Consider the following 16,495-nt stretch of genomic DNA (forward strand, 5'->3'; position numbering starts at 1 on the left):
CGAGATTTTGAATTCGGAAGACCATGCACCACACAATGGCTTGTGGTCCTAGGGTATTGCAGCCCCGCAAGGTCGCAGCACGACGTGGGATGGCTCAAAATGCAGGTCTTCATGAGCCTAGTTGGACTCATCGGGCTAAGGTTCGGGTCATTGTTTCCGGAGTCCTGAGGTCGATTGGAATTAAGGGCTCTCCGGTCACTGGAAATCATCTCAGCCACGTTTCCTTCATCATCCTCTTCCGGTTTTGTTCCAGTGGGCGACTACCTCTTCAGCTTCCATGATCTGGCTTTTATGCATTAACCCAGCCAATTAAACAGCCTTGCAACCTTCAACATGGGGGTTTGGCAATCCTTTCAGAACAGCCAGCCTCCCAGTTTGAAATGGATTTCCACACTCGGGCTGGAAGCCAAAGGACTGCAGAGATTTGGATTCCTCACTTGCTTCCTTCCTTCACAGACACTCTGGAGGCTGGGAGGGGAGTCCACAGGACTCCCATTGAAGTTAAAAATCAGACCAAGGAATTTCCTCCACTGGAGGGCAGGGGAAGGAACAAGGAAGGATAAGGAACACTAAAATGGTGAAAAAAGACAGGGGCCATTTTGTTAAAATGAGCCCCCCCATGGGTGTCTTTAGCGGGGCTGTTCAAACAGCAAGCGGTAAGGTGCACCAAATTAATAAAAAGGTTCACTGCCACCAGCCATTAAAGGTAAGTTTGCCCTTGTAACATAAATGTTACATTTAAAATGAGAAGGGGGGGGATCCGCAGTATCTTCACAGCACTCCACATAAGGTGGGGGGTGCTGGTCTCTCCTAATACAATGCAAAAGGGATCCAAAGATCCTTTCTACTCTTCAGAACTGTAGTTCCCACAAGGTTAGCCAGATAGTTAAAAGGGGAGCCCCTAAGGCAACCCAGCAACAATAGGTACTTATTGCCAAAAAGTTGTCAAAGAGTATATCTTTTAAAATACACTATGGAGCGTCTTAAAAATGACACTCATAAACGGCGTAAACAATTAGTGTGGAAAAGGGTTCCCACTCAGAGAGGTATAAGGAAAAATAATCCACCAGTTAAAGCAAAAGGTTCTGGGGTTGACACAGGTCAGGAAGATGTATCATTGCTATGAAAATCATACCTAACAAAATGGCACTCCAAATACTGTTTCTATTGGTATTTAAAAAGCTGTTGATCATACTGCGGAGTAGCAAACACGTGAGGGTCAGTGCTCAAAAGCGGATGAGAAGTGATAATGTCGGAGGTGGCTTGTCAAATGGAGAGCACTAGTTCATTTTAGAGTGAAAGGCACGTTACTGGCCTCCAGTACAAGTTTTGAGAAAGTAATGGACAGTAATAACTGAAGGGGGCTGGGTGACTGGAGGCCTCTGCTGGAACAGCTGGAAGAAGACTGGAGATGACGACTCGGTTTGTTGGTGGAGGTAAACCATCCATAGCCTTAAACTAAATTATTTGTTTGACAGGGAACCACAGAGGTTTGGGCAAGTAAAGAGTCTGGTCCAGCAGAGAACAGACTAGGTGGGCAACCAGATTTTGAAGAACTTGAGTTTTTTTACTGAGGTAGACCGGAAGTCCTAGAAATAATTAATGGCACTGTTTGATGTTGATTGTAGGAGGTCAGAGGTTGCCCAGGTGCATGCAGAAATGATCGGAAGAAGGGAGACTTGGCAGAGAAAAAAAAGATAAGTGACAAGAGGAGGAAAGTGATTTAATCTGAAGAACTAGAGAGCAATTGTTGTCGAATTTGACGGGTGTTCTTTCTACAGTGAACATGTATGTACTATATTCAGTTCCTAAGATGAAGGCATGCTTATTTATCGTTTAGCAGAGCCTACTACTATTAGCGTTTTGATCTCTACAAATCTTGCAAACAGCACAACTTAATGCTACAATAAACAAATACCACTGAAACAGCCCTCGCAACCACCCAACATGGATTCCTTTTGAGGGGTGATTGCTAAATATTTTGTTGGTCCCAGACAAAGCAGTCTCTGATTACAACAAACTCACAGAAGCCCGAGATTCCCCCTCGGATAGAAAGGTGGAGGGAAGGCTAGGCCTTTCAAGCATGTTGAGGTGAACCGAAGTACCTGGACCTAAGGCTTTATAGGACATTACATTTCATGAAGTAAATATACTTTCAGCTTGGTTTGTTAAGCGTTATATTGTCAGGTTTAATGTATTTAGGGGAGTATTTAAATCGTGCCATGCTTGTCATTGTGGTGCATTTAAATTCCAGTGCGCCTAGATCTCTACATTCTGTCAATGTCTCCAGCAAGACTTTGGAACATTCTTACATCAGCGCTCTCAAGATCATCAGGCAAATGGACTTACTGCCACTCTACACACCTGGGTCCTCTCTGACTTCAGCTTCCTGACCTCAGACTGTTAGTAGTGCAGGCTCTGCACAGCTTTCAAACCTGACGCAGCAATGTATGTGCCCATGCCTTGTCCAAGGCTACTTTCGTGATATCCCCACAAGGTGGCATAAAACCGAAGCATTTGTGATAACACTGCCAGTTTAGTAGTTGTTCAGACTACAGTGCGGCCGTAAGTCACTAATGAGGAAAAATAAATTCTATGCAATCATAGCCACCTATGCCCTTCCCATGACAAATTGTTGAAATAAATCACAGCTGCCCCCCCAATCCGTGTGGACCCTCTTTTCACCTTCATTGGCCAGAGAAGCTCTGACTTGGTGTTTTCTCTTCCCATGCTTCTCAACCAAATTACTGTCCTTGTTAAATAGACCGAGTAAAGAAATGTGTGATAGACATAGGCTCAAAATGTGTTACCGTAAAGAGCATTTAATGAGGGATTTGGCAAGCAAGAATTGGCAGAAACGTTTGTTCCTAAGAAACAAAATCCTGTCAATTGCTTGAAATAATTGCATACCTTTTTAATGCTTTGTCAGACAAGAGTGCCTTTTTGATGGGCATCCCTGTCCAATCAAGATCAGCCAAGGAAATTGTGTGTATGTTTGATCTAGCGTCTGCCTCTCCACGGGGACTTTCCCTTCTAGAGATCAAAAATAACGTTACCATCTTTATCTGTAGGAAACCTATTACAGGTAGAGTAACTTGTACACAGTTAAAGAAAATGAGGTGTTCGTGAAGGAAATCTTGCTTACATCTCTTCCTGAACACATGCTTATTCCAGCCACAGAACACAACCGGGATTAGTGTTCTTGTAAATTTCTTGTTCTGCCTTTGACATTCTAAATGTTTAATTTAAAAATATTTTAGTCTGGGAGTCGGACATTTTTATGTTGGTATTTTGTTTATTATGATGCCTGTATTTTAATAACTGGAGGTTTTTTTAAATATCTGAAAAAGTCTTGTATGGGTTTATGTTACAAAATATACCTGTGTGTTGGAGAACGTTGAAACATATTTTCTTCAGTCTAATGAAGAATGGTTTTATTAAAAAAATGTTCTTGAAAACAGATAAACCTGGATCTAATGAACAATGTATCCGTCTCTTCAACCTTTTAGATGTATTCGAGGAGCTTACGCATGAAGTCCAGGAAAAAGATTCTTTGACCTCCGAGCTCCATGTCCGTCACATTGCAATTGAGCAGCTATTGAAGAACAGTTCCAAGCTTCCATGTCTACAAATGGGACGGGCTGGAATGAAAGCAAACACTCCTTTCAATAACTGAACAGTCCTTTTTTTACATACCTGCCCTTATATTTTGTAGAAAATAATGTGCCCTTTTTATACTGCAAATGGAGACAGTGTTCTTTAAAGAGTTTTATTCTTTCGGGAATTTGCCTTTTGCTGATAGTGTTAATTAGGTCCTTATTGTCCTGTTTAGATAACTTGAGCTCTAATGGCTCTCTAGTCCCATTTCTACATGTAAAAGCAACAGTTTCACTGGACAGTCAAAGCCTAGGAGAGTGGTTGGCTTACATCCGTTTGATCCTGGCACGATTATCTTCTACAAATGGTTGTCCTCCTTCACTCCAAGTCTACAAATGTTTGTGGGATTCCAATTACAAAATATTGTACATGGAATGTTCCCTGTGACAGTCATGTCATCCTAACCCCCTGAAAACGGCGTAGAGTACATTATATTCATGTTTGGGGAGAAAAATGCTGTTGCTGTTAAACGAAAGCAGCTATAAACCTCAGTCCTGGTTTAGCTACATAGAAAATGGCGTCAATCCTTCAACTTGGAAAATCATTCTGAGAAACATTTACAAAGAGAAAACAGTATTTAAAGTCGTAAAACGTATTTATTAAAAGCAATATTTTCTATGGATCTTTTTTATAGTCGAGGGAAAAATATGCTGACTATTTTAGTACTTTTGGACTGCTCATAAAGCTAATGTGTGTGAATGTCTGTGAAACATGTTTAATTTTTTTTAAGCCTTTGAGGTTGTGAACGATTTATCTTGTTTCCTTCAAGGCAAGGTACGCTATTGTTAATGTTAAAAAATATTTGTTCCGCGCACTATCCCCACCAGAGTGGTCCCCTGGCGCTCTGGTGGCTCTGAAAAGGGAAGGGGGGAGTTATTGGGAATAAGTTGGAAAAGTGCAAGAGAGCAGTGATGTGCTATTGGCAGCCTCAGCCAGGTGGGTCCGTTGGCTGGGCTTGTCTTGAAAATGTTTTGTAAATTGTAGCATATGTTCATAGACTTTTTATTAATACTGCTGGTTTGAGAAAAATGACTGTTCTGGTTTAAAGCTTCAGAAGATAACTTTCACGAAGATACCATAAAATGATGGAATGGAACCATGAGGAATTCCCATTGGTTGAAAAGCAGTGGCTGCGGCGTTTCAATCCATGTTTTGGTTTTCGCAGGACTATGACACAAGTAAAGGTCATTTAACAGAAACACGCACAGCAGTTAGATCTTTCAACTTTTCCAACATGGACACCAGGGGGTCTGTTTTTTTCTTTTCTAAAATGGGTCGAATACATTAAGTAAGAGTTCAGAAACCTATTTATTACCTGTTTGTAATATTGTTTTCGTTCTGTTTGGAAGAGTGAATAGCGCAATCTGTCAAAATGTGGCCTGTTAGACGCGTTTACATTACACAATTCTGCAGTTTAGTAATGTAAAAGAGATGACTTAAACAAAGTTTATTTATGAAATGGGTGTTTAAAGAATGCAATTTAAGATGTGAGACTCAGAAAATTTAAACCAAATATTGTTGTGCACATAACATATGCCTATTTTAAGATGCAAGTATCCAATACCACCGAATTATAGAACTACTGAGGAGTTTGCAATTCAGGGGGCGGCAAAAAGTGTTTTCTCCTGCAGTACGTGCTGCACCACAACAGTCACAGACCATTGTTCTGTGAGTGATAACCAGTGTTACGAACTTCCAAAGTCTTACATGATGTTTAGCCATGTAGTTTATCATTTGTTTATTTTCAAGACTGACCTAGTATTCGTTTTTGTAATTAAAAAAAACGAGCCCATTACAGCATATGTGAAATATCCTGAGCTGTGAGATGCAAGACTATATACAAGATGGCAAAAACTACAACATAATCAACTTCTCCCAACAGCTTCTTAATACCAAGCCTAGAATTCTCCAGCCAATGCTCAAAACATAGGAGCATGTAGTTCACAACCCAGAAGGACGAGGATTGTGACCCCTCGGCAGAGGCATAACAATTGCATGCCCTTTAGCAAAATACATACCAACAAATATTCGCTTGCAGGCCCAACATCTATGCAGACCTGATCCGCTAAAATAGCAGAACAGTAAACATTGATCATCCTGAAAGCTTTTCGTCCTGCTGAAAAGGATGCTAAAACATTTAAATTGATCAGCACTGGTGTTCTATCCAAACACTGGGATTATTCGTTGTATGGACGGAATATTATGGGCACAAATGTAGCCTAGTATTCACAACAGTATCTTTTTATACCCCTGGGACAGTGAGGCAGGAAGAGCAGAATTCCTGCATTTGTCTAAACACAAGGGTATAAACGCAATCAAGTGTGAGCCAAATTTGCTCAAACTTTCTGCCGTGCATTGTTTCTTTGAGTGAAATAAATCACTTTAAAAAAGGTCTAGAAAAAATACATTGGGCCTCATCGCGAGTCTGGCGGTATCCCGGCAGTAATGCCGCTGGGATACCGCCAGTGCAAATAGCATTACCGCTACTCTGTCTGGTGCTATTTGCGCCGGATCACGAATAGCGGTTGGGCAGTTATTGCCCATTCCCCATGGGGGGGTGGGGGGTGCTTTTGCTGCCAGTGGTAATTGCTCCAGGGTAATAGCACCAAAAACAGCCGAAAATGGGCAGTGAGTGGACAGTTTCACTGCTATCTTTTTTTCTTTAGTTAAACTCCAACTTACTGCCCAACCCATGATAGGGCCAGCCCTTAAATGCAGCTGTAATAGTGGTACCGCCGCATTTAAGGCTACCGCCCAACTCGTGATGAGGCCCCTCTTGTGTCCATTTCAGGCCTGATTTTTGGTATGTCAAATCCCATCTATCACACTTTAAAAAAAAATTGTGACAATGAGCCTTGTGACAAAAGCATTCATCAGCAATTGAGAGCAAACATTTTTGTTTTTGAAAATGCATGCTTTTATATACTGAATGTAAATTAAGTACTGAACAGTAATCATTTGTTGAACTCCAAACAATATAGCATATTTTACCAACCTCCTCGCCTGGAGTGCTGCAATGGTACATGTTCTGTGTAACAGCTTTATATCTTTGGTAGTCTTTGGTCTGCTTTTCAAGTTAACCGCTTGTTGATTCTGCAGTCGCAGATGAAATGTTTTTCTTCATATTATGCCAATGCACCAGGTTTTCTTTAGATATTCTCATTTAAAATACCTACATCCTCCAAGCCTGAATGACTCATCTACAACTAGACTATGTAGCATTCCCTCTTGCTCGAATTGCTTTCCATCAATGACATTCTACCCTAGTGACTTCAATCTTTCATGACTATCAAGAGTTCTTGCTTCTATTGTTTGATTGTTGCTACATGTAGTTCCCTTCTCCCGTGTCCATGGCAGCCATCTTGTTTCTCAAGACGCTGTTTCTCAACTTCCAAAAATTAAATTATCCCAGAAAAACATGTAATCACAATAAACCCAGATGGGTGAAGGAGTTACCAGGCCTGGTAATGCTCTGGGGCTGACATTAAGTTCCTTGCTTCACTCTGGCCTGTACCTCTGGCCTCTTGCCATTACCTGACCCGGTAATGCCTCTGCCCAGCATGGGTTTATTGCTTAACTAGTTTACTTTTGTGGGTGTCAGCAATGCAAGTCCTGGAGTTGTGCCCTTTGGGGAAGGAGGATGTAAATCCTGGAGGCTTGCAACAAAGGCCAGAGAAAAGTCCTCTCCACTGCAGGTGTGGGTGTATGATGTATCAGGAATTGAATCAATGTTGAAATGTAGCTAAAAATGATGGCTACAGCAAGTTGTTCATACATTGCATTTCACAACTAGTAGATTTAAAAAGGCATAGCTAAAATCAGCGACTCGTATTGCAGTGGCATTATCATGTCAAACTAGCTTTCTAAAGAAACGACAGCAGCTGGCACCAAAAGGTTGAGTGCATCATTTCAGGAAACAAAGTGCAATGAAACAATTTGTTTTTCAAAGCTTTAAATGCATTTATATTATGAACCTTTTCATTTCTTGGTTGAAGTAAAACTTGATGTATTGACGTTTGTTTTAGCAGAGGTTCTTTTTTCGTATGTAATGTACATATTGAGCATTCGTTTTTTTAAGTTGTTGTTAGATATGTTTTGTTTTATGAAACATTGCCCAAAAAAGTTTCGGTCTGTATGGGATACTTTAGAAGAAATAAATTGCTACAAAACAGGTCTTTGTTTCACGTTGGGAGATGTGAAATTGACAAGTTGATCACGGACGCATGGAAGGAAGAGAGCGATAGAAGTTTGGAATTACAAATGACATAAAGGTTACTTCAATTAAGCTCGACAAACTTCGTGTGGATCAATTTTAATTGGCAATCCTTACTTGCACTGAGTAATATTGCTAGAAATACAAGAAATTGGGATAAACTAATAGGCCAATAATATAAGAACAATGTATTGCAGGTGCATAATTCATTCTTTTTTGGGGTAACAATATTAGGTCCTATTTGAGCAGGTTAGGATTGAATATGTTTTTTTTGTTTGACTGCCGGGCAAATTGGCCCTTTCTGTTTTTAAAAGAACCACACTCTTGCTATGACTCCCACAGCAGTACATAATAAAAAAAGAAGACTCGTTAAAGGGCATTTCCCCACTTACGTTACTATTAAGCTTTTTAAATGAAAATTATGCCCTCTCGTATTGGATACCAGAAATGAACTCGGTGGTTAAAAAACACAACCTGAAAAAATCCTCTGCTCAAATCCACTCCTATACCCATTTCCGATGTTACTGTGTGACGTGATTCTTTTCAAGGCATGCCAATAAAACCAACCACTGATTGGGCTACCATCTAAAACATCTGGCTTCTGTTGTTCACCAGAGTATCTGTTCCCTTGTAGTTGTGCAGGGAAATGTTTTGGAGTGCATCGCAATTAAGACTAAGTTTCTGGAGTTATTGACAAAGGGTCCATTGACGGACATTCTACTTCTTATTGGCTTATGTTATATACATGCAGTCCTTCTGCCTTGTTGCAGTGGTTAGATGCACTGAACCGTTTCGTTTTTTGTTTGTAAACATTTTATTTTTGCTGCTTGAAGTCTTTTTCTGTGCTAATCTGGTAAACATTTTTGAGAGATGTTGCATATGAATTGAGTTATACATTTAAAGGAAATCATTTTTGGAGCTTAAATTGTAACTAATTTACTTGTAGCCATGTAATGCAGGTCATTCGGGGTTACTTTGCTGAGAAAGGTTCTTGCTTGCTACTTGGTTGACATTTCTTATGCAGGTGAATGGCATATGTTACTGAAACAATATGCTAAGAGTTTTAAAAACAAACTATTGGTACACTTATCAGGGAATTCCAGACCGAGACAGGAATGCTAACAAGCATTGCAAAGGCAATGGTGGGGCAGGTTTTACTAATGACACGAAAATAGTAACATGTTGCCTAAATTGCAAGTGTAAGCTGAAAGCCCTCAGACCTTTCCTTATGTCTGTAGTTGGAAACATTGTTGGAAGCTGATGCCCTTTAAACACTATTCTTTCTCCCTGCCCCTCAAGTATGTGGTTGTTGGGCATAATGTTTATTTCCCTGCTAATTATCTGACTATTGTTCTTATCTGGTTTCATTCTGTTATATGTGTATATACATGTATAATTTTGAACTTATATTTACATTTGTTTACTATGTATTCCTCAAAGTTGCATACAGTTTGGCAGCATAATTACATACTTAATTGGATGTTATCCATTTTAATGTTGAATATGTCCAACTAGGAAAGATCATTTTCATAATATGAATTGAAAAATGTGGTTAGTACAATTTGAAAGAGCACGTTGTTTCCAGTGAGCTAGACTTTCATGGAATGAATAACTAAACATTTTGATTTTCTGTCATCCACTTTCTTTTGACCATCTTACAAGAGACCTTTCAGCCAGTTTAAATTCCGAAGTTTCCTCAAGGAGTAAAGAAATCCATCCCTTAGCTGCTTTGATGCAGCGAAATCCTGCGAACTGCATTAAAAAAAAGAACAGTACATAGACACATTTATTCTTGGAGTAGGTCTGTACAGCCCTGCTTATAGACAGTGGGTTGAAAGCAGGGGCTCTGATGCCTGTCTTTTAAATGTGTAGCTTTTCAATTCACAATCCTACAGCAGTGAAAGAGGTTTTGTTTTTATTTCTTAAATGGGCCAACAGCTCTTCACTGCATTTCTTGCTGCTCTGTCCGCTTCTAGTTTATATCAATGGGCAAATACTGTCATTTACAAGCTTGTTTCCATAATGTGCAAGACTACTAAGCAATGTTTGACAAACCTGAACTTATTTTTTTTCAAGTTTTGAATTTTAGTTGAGTGATGTATAGATTGAAATGGTGGTTGTAAACTATATATTCCTATGTTCAATATTTACCTTTTGTGAATTCTGTGTTTTTTAAATCATGGTTTTATTAAAACAAAATGGTTACATTTTTATCCATGACAGAGCGACCTAATGTATTTTCTCGAAAGTTCGACAATGATCATGGTCTTTACAAGTTGCAATAATTTGTATTATTCCAGTATGCTTCTGAGCTGCGTGACGGTGTATGATGCTTTTTTACATTTTTTACATTTTGCAATAAAGCACATATTTTATTAATGTTTGTCTCTGTCTAATGTTTCAAATGAACCATGCTCATATTTACAAGTGGAACAAGTATAATACCATAAAATGTGTTTTGAAAAGTCATAACCTTTTATATAGCGGTTCCGAAAGCTTTGTTAAACAGGAACTACGCACAAATACTACTATGGGTAAGCACTTAATCGACATATAAAATTTCACTACTCTATATGAATTCCTGAATGTTAAAGGGATGACTGAATTTGTCATTTCTAATCCCAATATAGCTGTGAAATGTTTGCACATGGTTTTCTTATAATGCACTAATGAATGCCATGCGTGCTTCCATCTTATTTGCATTACTGTTTGTCATCTTTTAGATGGTAATCAGTCTTCAATACCTGTCCCTTTTGTTCCACATTGTGCGTTCACCTCAAAAGTAAGTGCATTTTGAGGGGATTGTGTCCTCTGACGTATTCCACATTTTTGACAGTAATTACCACAGCTGTGCTGCTTCGGAAAACTTTTTCGGCGTAGGCGTCCTGTGTCAATGACGTCGATACGCTCCCTCGAGGACCTCCTTCGACCGTCTACGTCACCGGATGTTATTGTTATATCTAGGACGCACAACGCCCGTAGCCTCAGTTCTGTTTTTTCCGCATACGTGGCTCGCTTCGGAATCCCGGCGCACCTCGGTTCTTGTACTTCATTTGCTAAAGTTGAGAAAATGTCTGTCGTCTTCTACCCCGAAGTCGGGCTTCAAAAAGTGTCGGGACTGCGGTTCCAAAATGTCCATTAAGGACCCGCACGACGCTTGTCTGTGGTGCCTTGGTGAAAGCCACGCAACCGATGAATGCCAGTCCCTAACTTCGAAGGCCTTGCGGAAGAAGTTGTCAGTAGGTACGGCAAGGATGATCGCCACCGTGCCCAGTCCAGGTCCCGGTCCTCGACGCCCTTGAGACCGTTGGAGCCTGTGAGGCCTTCGGCACCATGTCCGTCGAGGGACTCTCTTGAGGCTCCGACTCCGAGGAAGTCGTCAATGCCATTGGCGCCGAGGCCGCCGAAAGACACGCTCGGGACTCCGGCCTCGAAGTTGTAGTCGTCGGCACCTCGGTCAACGCCTCTTCCATAGGCGCCCTCGGTTACCAGACATTTGGTCGAAAAAAATTGGTCGACCAGACAAATGGTCGAACCAATTTGGTCGAAAACCAAATGGTCGAATTTGTTTTTTTTTTTTATTTTCACCCCTTTTTTTTATTTTTTTGGGGGGGTCCCCCCAACCCCCTTTTTTTCTCTAAAAACCCCTTTTTTTAAAAAACGAAAACCCGAAAAATAAATATATAAATAAAAAAAAAATCGACCATTTGGTTTTCGACCAAATTGCGTCGACCAAATGTCATTCGACCAGTTTTCAGTCGACCAAATGACTGGACACCGCGCCCTCAACGCCTTTTGTGGAGAATTTACCAGAGGTGCCCCGGAGAGCTGGGGAAGCTCCAAGAAAGGCTCTCAGCAAGTCTGTGAGGCCTATGTTTGACCCATACTCTGTTCCTCCTCACAGGGTGGAATTGTTCCAACCCTTACATTTCAGAGGTGGAGGAAGGGTCTGATGAGGAGGGGGGGTTGTGCCTCCTGAGGTTCCTGATGACCTGTTGTCTGGTCATAGCCAACTGGAAGACCTTTGTCAATCTTTACATGACACCAGTGTTCTTGATGCCTCTCTGGAGGTTGTTTGGCAGGCCTGAGCCTGGTACACATGCCGAGTCCTTGTACGGTCGTCTCATGCCGAGTGTGACTGAGTACTTGGGGTGGTGTGTGCCACCTGTGGATTTTCTGCAGGATGACCAGACATATATATTGGATCAAGGTCCACCAACTTGACCCAGTGTTGCCATGTCATATGGCCTTACAAAGAAGGGTGGCGGCGGCTTGCACTGCTCCGGAGAGTCTCCCGGCTGTGAATAAGTCGCTTAAAAAAAATACCGCCCAGCCTGTGGTGAACCCTGCTACTTGTCTACGCACCCCACTCCTGAGAGTTTGGTGGTGCAGGCGGCTACGGCCCCAGCGAAGCAGGCTGTGTACCCTACCATCCCTCCTGATAGGGACAACAAGCGCTTTGATGGTTGGGCGAAGGGGTATGGCTTTAAAGGCAGACAACTCAGTTTGTGCCTTGGCAAGATTCACTCACACTCTGTGGAATTGTGTATCTTGGGGGGCTGAGCATATTCCGAAAGTCAGGGTTTGCTCCCCTCGATCTACCAAAGGAAGAGTAGTATCGAAAGAAACCTCCCCTCCATTGCTGTCCCCTAGAACGAAAAGGAGTAAGTTGATGTACTGCAGCGCTCAAGGACTTCGGGGCAGCTTTTGAGGTCTGCAACCTCTTAAGGCTCTTGTCAGCCTTGCTGCGAAAAATATGGATACCATCAAAGGGATGAGAAGGATGCTTACTTTCATGTGCCGATTCATCCCAAGCACAGGAAGTACCTGAGGTTCGCGGTTGGCGACTCGCATTTTCAGTTTCCGGTCCTGCCGTTCGGATTGACCTCCGCCCGAGGGTCTTCACCAAGCTGATGGTGGTGGTGGCAGCCCATCTCGGGAAAGGGGGAGCGCATCTAAGGAAAGGGGGGGATTCACATCTACCCGGACGATTGGTTGATCAGGGCGCGCAAGTCCTGGATCATCTGTACGTCACCTGCCACTCCCTTCACAAGCTGGGCTTCTCCCTCAACTTAAAGAAGTCTCATGTGACACCTACCCAGTGGCTCCAGTACATCGGAGCAGTGCTCGACACATCCCTGGGGCAGTGTTCACCTCCCCAGGTGAGGGCTCATCACATTCTGCAGATGGTGGACAAGTTTCAACGTGCCCAGAGTCTCCCGGCATTTGAGTTCTTGAGGTTGCTCGGCCTCATGGCATCCTGCATTTTACTGGTGCCGGAGGCCAGGCTGCGGATGATATCTCTGCAGTGGGCGCTCAAGATGCAGTGGTCACAGTTCTCCGGCAGGATGTCGGATCCCGTTCAGATTCCGCCCTTGGTCGCCCAGGAGCTTCTGTGGTGGGCCATCTAAGGAAATCTGTTGAAATGGGCTCCATTTTGGCAACTGTGGCTGGAGGTGACGATCGTGACAGACGCATTCCTCACGGGTTGGGGCGCTCATGCCAACGAGCTGACAGCCAGCCGTGTTGGTCTCCACTGGAATCCAGACTCCACATCAATCTGTTAGAGCTGCGGCTGTCAGGCTAGCCCTGAAGGCTTTTCTGCCGTCTGTGCGGGGGAAGAATGTCCTGATTATGACAGACAATACAGTGGCCATGCACTACCTCAACAAAAAGGGAGTGGGGGGGGTCAGGGTCACTCCCACTGTGCAGGGAGGCGATGCAGCTCTGGTTCTGGGACATCCAGCAGGAAATTTCGATCTTAGCAGTTCATCTGGCTGGCGAAGCAAACACGGAGGCGGACTCTCTGAGCAGGCAGGCAGAGCACGGTCTCTCACGAGTGGGAGCTGGCTCAGGAAGTTCTTTTGGAGATCTTCGCCCTTTGGGGAACCCCACAAGTGGATCTCTTCACCATCACTGTCAACCAGAAGTGCGAGAGATTCTGCTCGTGGGAATTTCCTCCAAGCGGAACCTTGGGGGACCCGTTCGTAGTGGAGTGGTCCGTCCCACTGCTGTACGAGTTCCCTCCAGTCCCCGTCATTCCACAGGTGTTGCGGAGGTTCGGTTCCCGGATGATCATCATTGCTCCGGCATGGGCCAGGAGAGAGTGGTACCCAAACCCTCTAGACCTGTCCATCTGCCCTCCGTCGTCTTCCCTACCGAGACTGCTCTCACGGGAGGGGGGGGGGTTGAGTTCTCCATCCAGAGCTCAAGTCTCTGTCTTCATGCTTGGTATCTGAAAGGCTGAGATATAAGGATTGGGACCTTCCCGAAGACGTGATGGAGGTGTTGCTTTCGGCCAGAAGGCCCGCAACGAAATCCCTGTACCATTGCCGTTGGAGGAAGTTCTATGACTGGTGCAGGGTACAGAATGTGGATCCTTTCCAATGTTCCATTCCTTTGGTTTTGTCTTTTTTTGCTTTCTTTAGCCCACAAGGGCCTGCATGTGGGTACCATTAAGGGTTACCTGGCGGCGCTGTCCATATTTAAGCGCTCGTCTGAGGAATGTTCTTATTTTAAGATCCCTTTGATTTCACAGTTTCTAAAAGAGCTAATGTGTTTCCACTGTCACGTTTCCAGGTGCCGGGATGGGATGTGAATTTGGTTTTAAAGTTCCTAATGGGAGCATCATTTGAGCCCTTACATTCTTGTCCATTGCGACTATTGTCCTTTAAAACTGTATTTTTAGTTGCGGTTACTTCCGCACGCAGAGTGAGTGAGTTGCAGGCACTTTCCGCCAAACCACCCTTTATTGTGTTCCATAAGGACAGGGTTGTCCTTAGGGTGCGGGCTTCCTTTCTTCTGAAGGTTGTGTCGGAATTCCATCTGAGCCAGAAGGTAACTCTTCGGCGTTCTATCCTCCTCCACATCCTGGTAAGGAATGTCCCGAATCAGAGTGGACGATCAACTCTTTATTGGTTACGCTGGAAGGTGTTTAGGTCAGGCTGTTTCCAATCAGACCTTACCTAGATGGATCATTCTGACGATCTGAGTGTTATCGTTTGGCGGGAAAGGACTCTCCAGTAGTCTTACAGGCTCCTTCTACTAGGGGTATGGCTGCCTCCACTGCCCTACTGAGGGGTGTTCCGATTCACAATATTTGCGAAGCAGCCACATGGGCCTCTGTCCATACTTTTGTGAAACATTATTCCTTGGACTCCATGGGCAGGATTTGGCCTTTGGTAAGACAGTCCTCTATTCTGCAATTTGATTGGGCATTCTAAAATTCTAAATTCTTTTTCCACTTCCGTACATTGGTACTGCTTTGGGAGTCTGTCAAAGATGTGGAATACTTCGGAGGACACAATCCCCTCGAAGGACAAGTTACATTCTTACCTGGTAACGTTCTTTTCGAAGAAAGGGTAAGTTACTTTCTTACCTGGTAACGTTCTTTCGATGGGATGTTCCTCCAACGTATTCCACATCGTACTCTCACTACCTGCCCCTCCACAGAATTTATTATGCGATTGCAGCTTACGTTTCCGCAAGGCTTACTGTAGTCATACTGGCAGGAGATTGGTGCCACACGTTCTGGGGAAGAAACTACAACTGGGGCTACGGGTGTCCTAGATATAACATCCGGTGACGTCGACCATCAAAGGAGGTCCTCGAGGGAGGCTACTGAAGCAGGACGTCTACGCCGAAAACGTTTTCCGAAGCAGCACAGCTGTAGTAATTGCTGTCAAAGATGTGGAATACGTTGGAGGAACATCCCATTGAAAGAACGTTACCAGGTAAAGAAAGTAACTTGTTCTTCTTCATTCTGCCACTTTCTCCATATGGTGTGGCCATAGATGCACTAGAAACAAAGTGTGCGGACCAAGAACAAGGGTTAGCCATCCAAAAATATTCTGTAATTTGTGTCCGATTTTTATTTTTTATTTTATTTTATAGATGCTCTCTCTCTCCATGCACTGCCTCTGGATGTGAGCGAACAGGCCAAGTTGGTATAATGCACTAGTGCAACAGAGTTTCTGCCCAAAGCACGTCACAAACGGCAGTTCTGGGTAGTGAAAATAAACCCTATCCCATGGTCTAATTGTGTTTTTTCTGTAATTGCCCATTGGGCAAGCAGTGTCCTAGTCCTTTTCAGGTTGCACCAGTTCACCACTAAAATGGGTTAAAATGCACCTAAATTAAGCGCAAAGTGTTTTTTAGTTTTTTATAGCTTAAACAAAAATGGGTGCAAGTAGATTGAAAGCTCCAATGATTAAACAAGTCATTCGTTATTTAAACATTAAAAAAAAAAAAAGCCAAGACATTTCACTTGACTGTTGGGTTCATCATTTACGTTTCTGTCAGGGTACAGCAAGCTCTGCTAGAGAAGATGGACAGAAAGAAAATAATGAATCCAATGAGAGGAATGATGAAGGAATTGGACATGGTTAGAGAAGAGGATGTAAAGGACAGTGTTGAGGGAAAGGAAGTAATCAGCATGGGTAAGAAAAGAAAGCTGAGTGAGGAAGTAGATAAGACTAGAGGACAATGAAGAAAGGGATAAGATGACAGGAAGAAAGGCAGTTTGAAATAAATAAAAAGTCCAAGGAGAGCACTATAGAAGTGAAATGAAGAATTATAAGGGTTTCATATATCTCTATTAATCCTACTCTCCTAGCCTTGCTGCCT

The 16,495-nt window shown here is 43.0% G+C and overlaps 1 protein-coding gene across 2 annotated transcripts in view; it reads left to right on the forward strand.

Moving 5' to 3' along the window:
- C7PH21orf91 (chromosome 7p C21orf91 homolog) overlaps positions 1-10,249 on the forward strand; it is a 194,770-nt gene extending 184,521 nt beyond the window's left edge. For both annotated transcript variants that reach the window (XM_069636402.1, XM_069636403.1), the window contains exon 5: positions 3,510-10,249. In XM_069636402.1, the coding sequence (XP_069492503.1) occupies positions 3,510-3,676 (167 nt within the window). In that variant the 3' untranslated portion in view covers positions 3,677-10,249. The remainder of the gene's footprint in view (positions 1-3,509) is intronic.
- The last annotated feature ends 6,246 nt before the right edge of the window (positions 10,250-16,495 follow it).

Source organism: Ambystoma mexicanum, chromosome 7p (assembly GCF_040938575.1).
Source record: "Ambystoma mexicanum isolate Mex_15411 chromosome 7p, UKY_AmexF1_1, whole genome shotgun sequence".
In the NCBI taxonomy this organism is placed as follows: Eukaryota; Metazoa; Chordata; class Amphibia; order Caudata; family Ambystomatidae; genus Ambystoma; species Ambystoma mexicanum.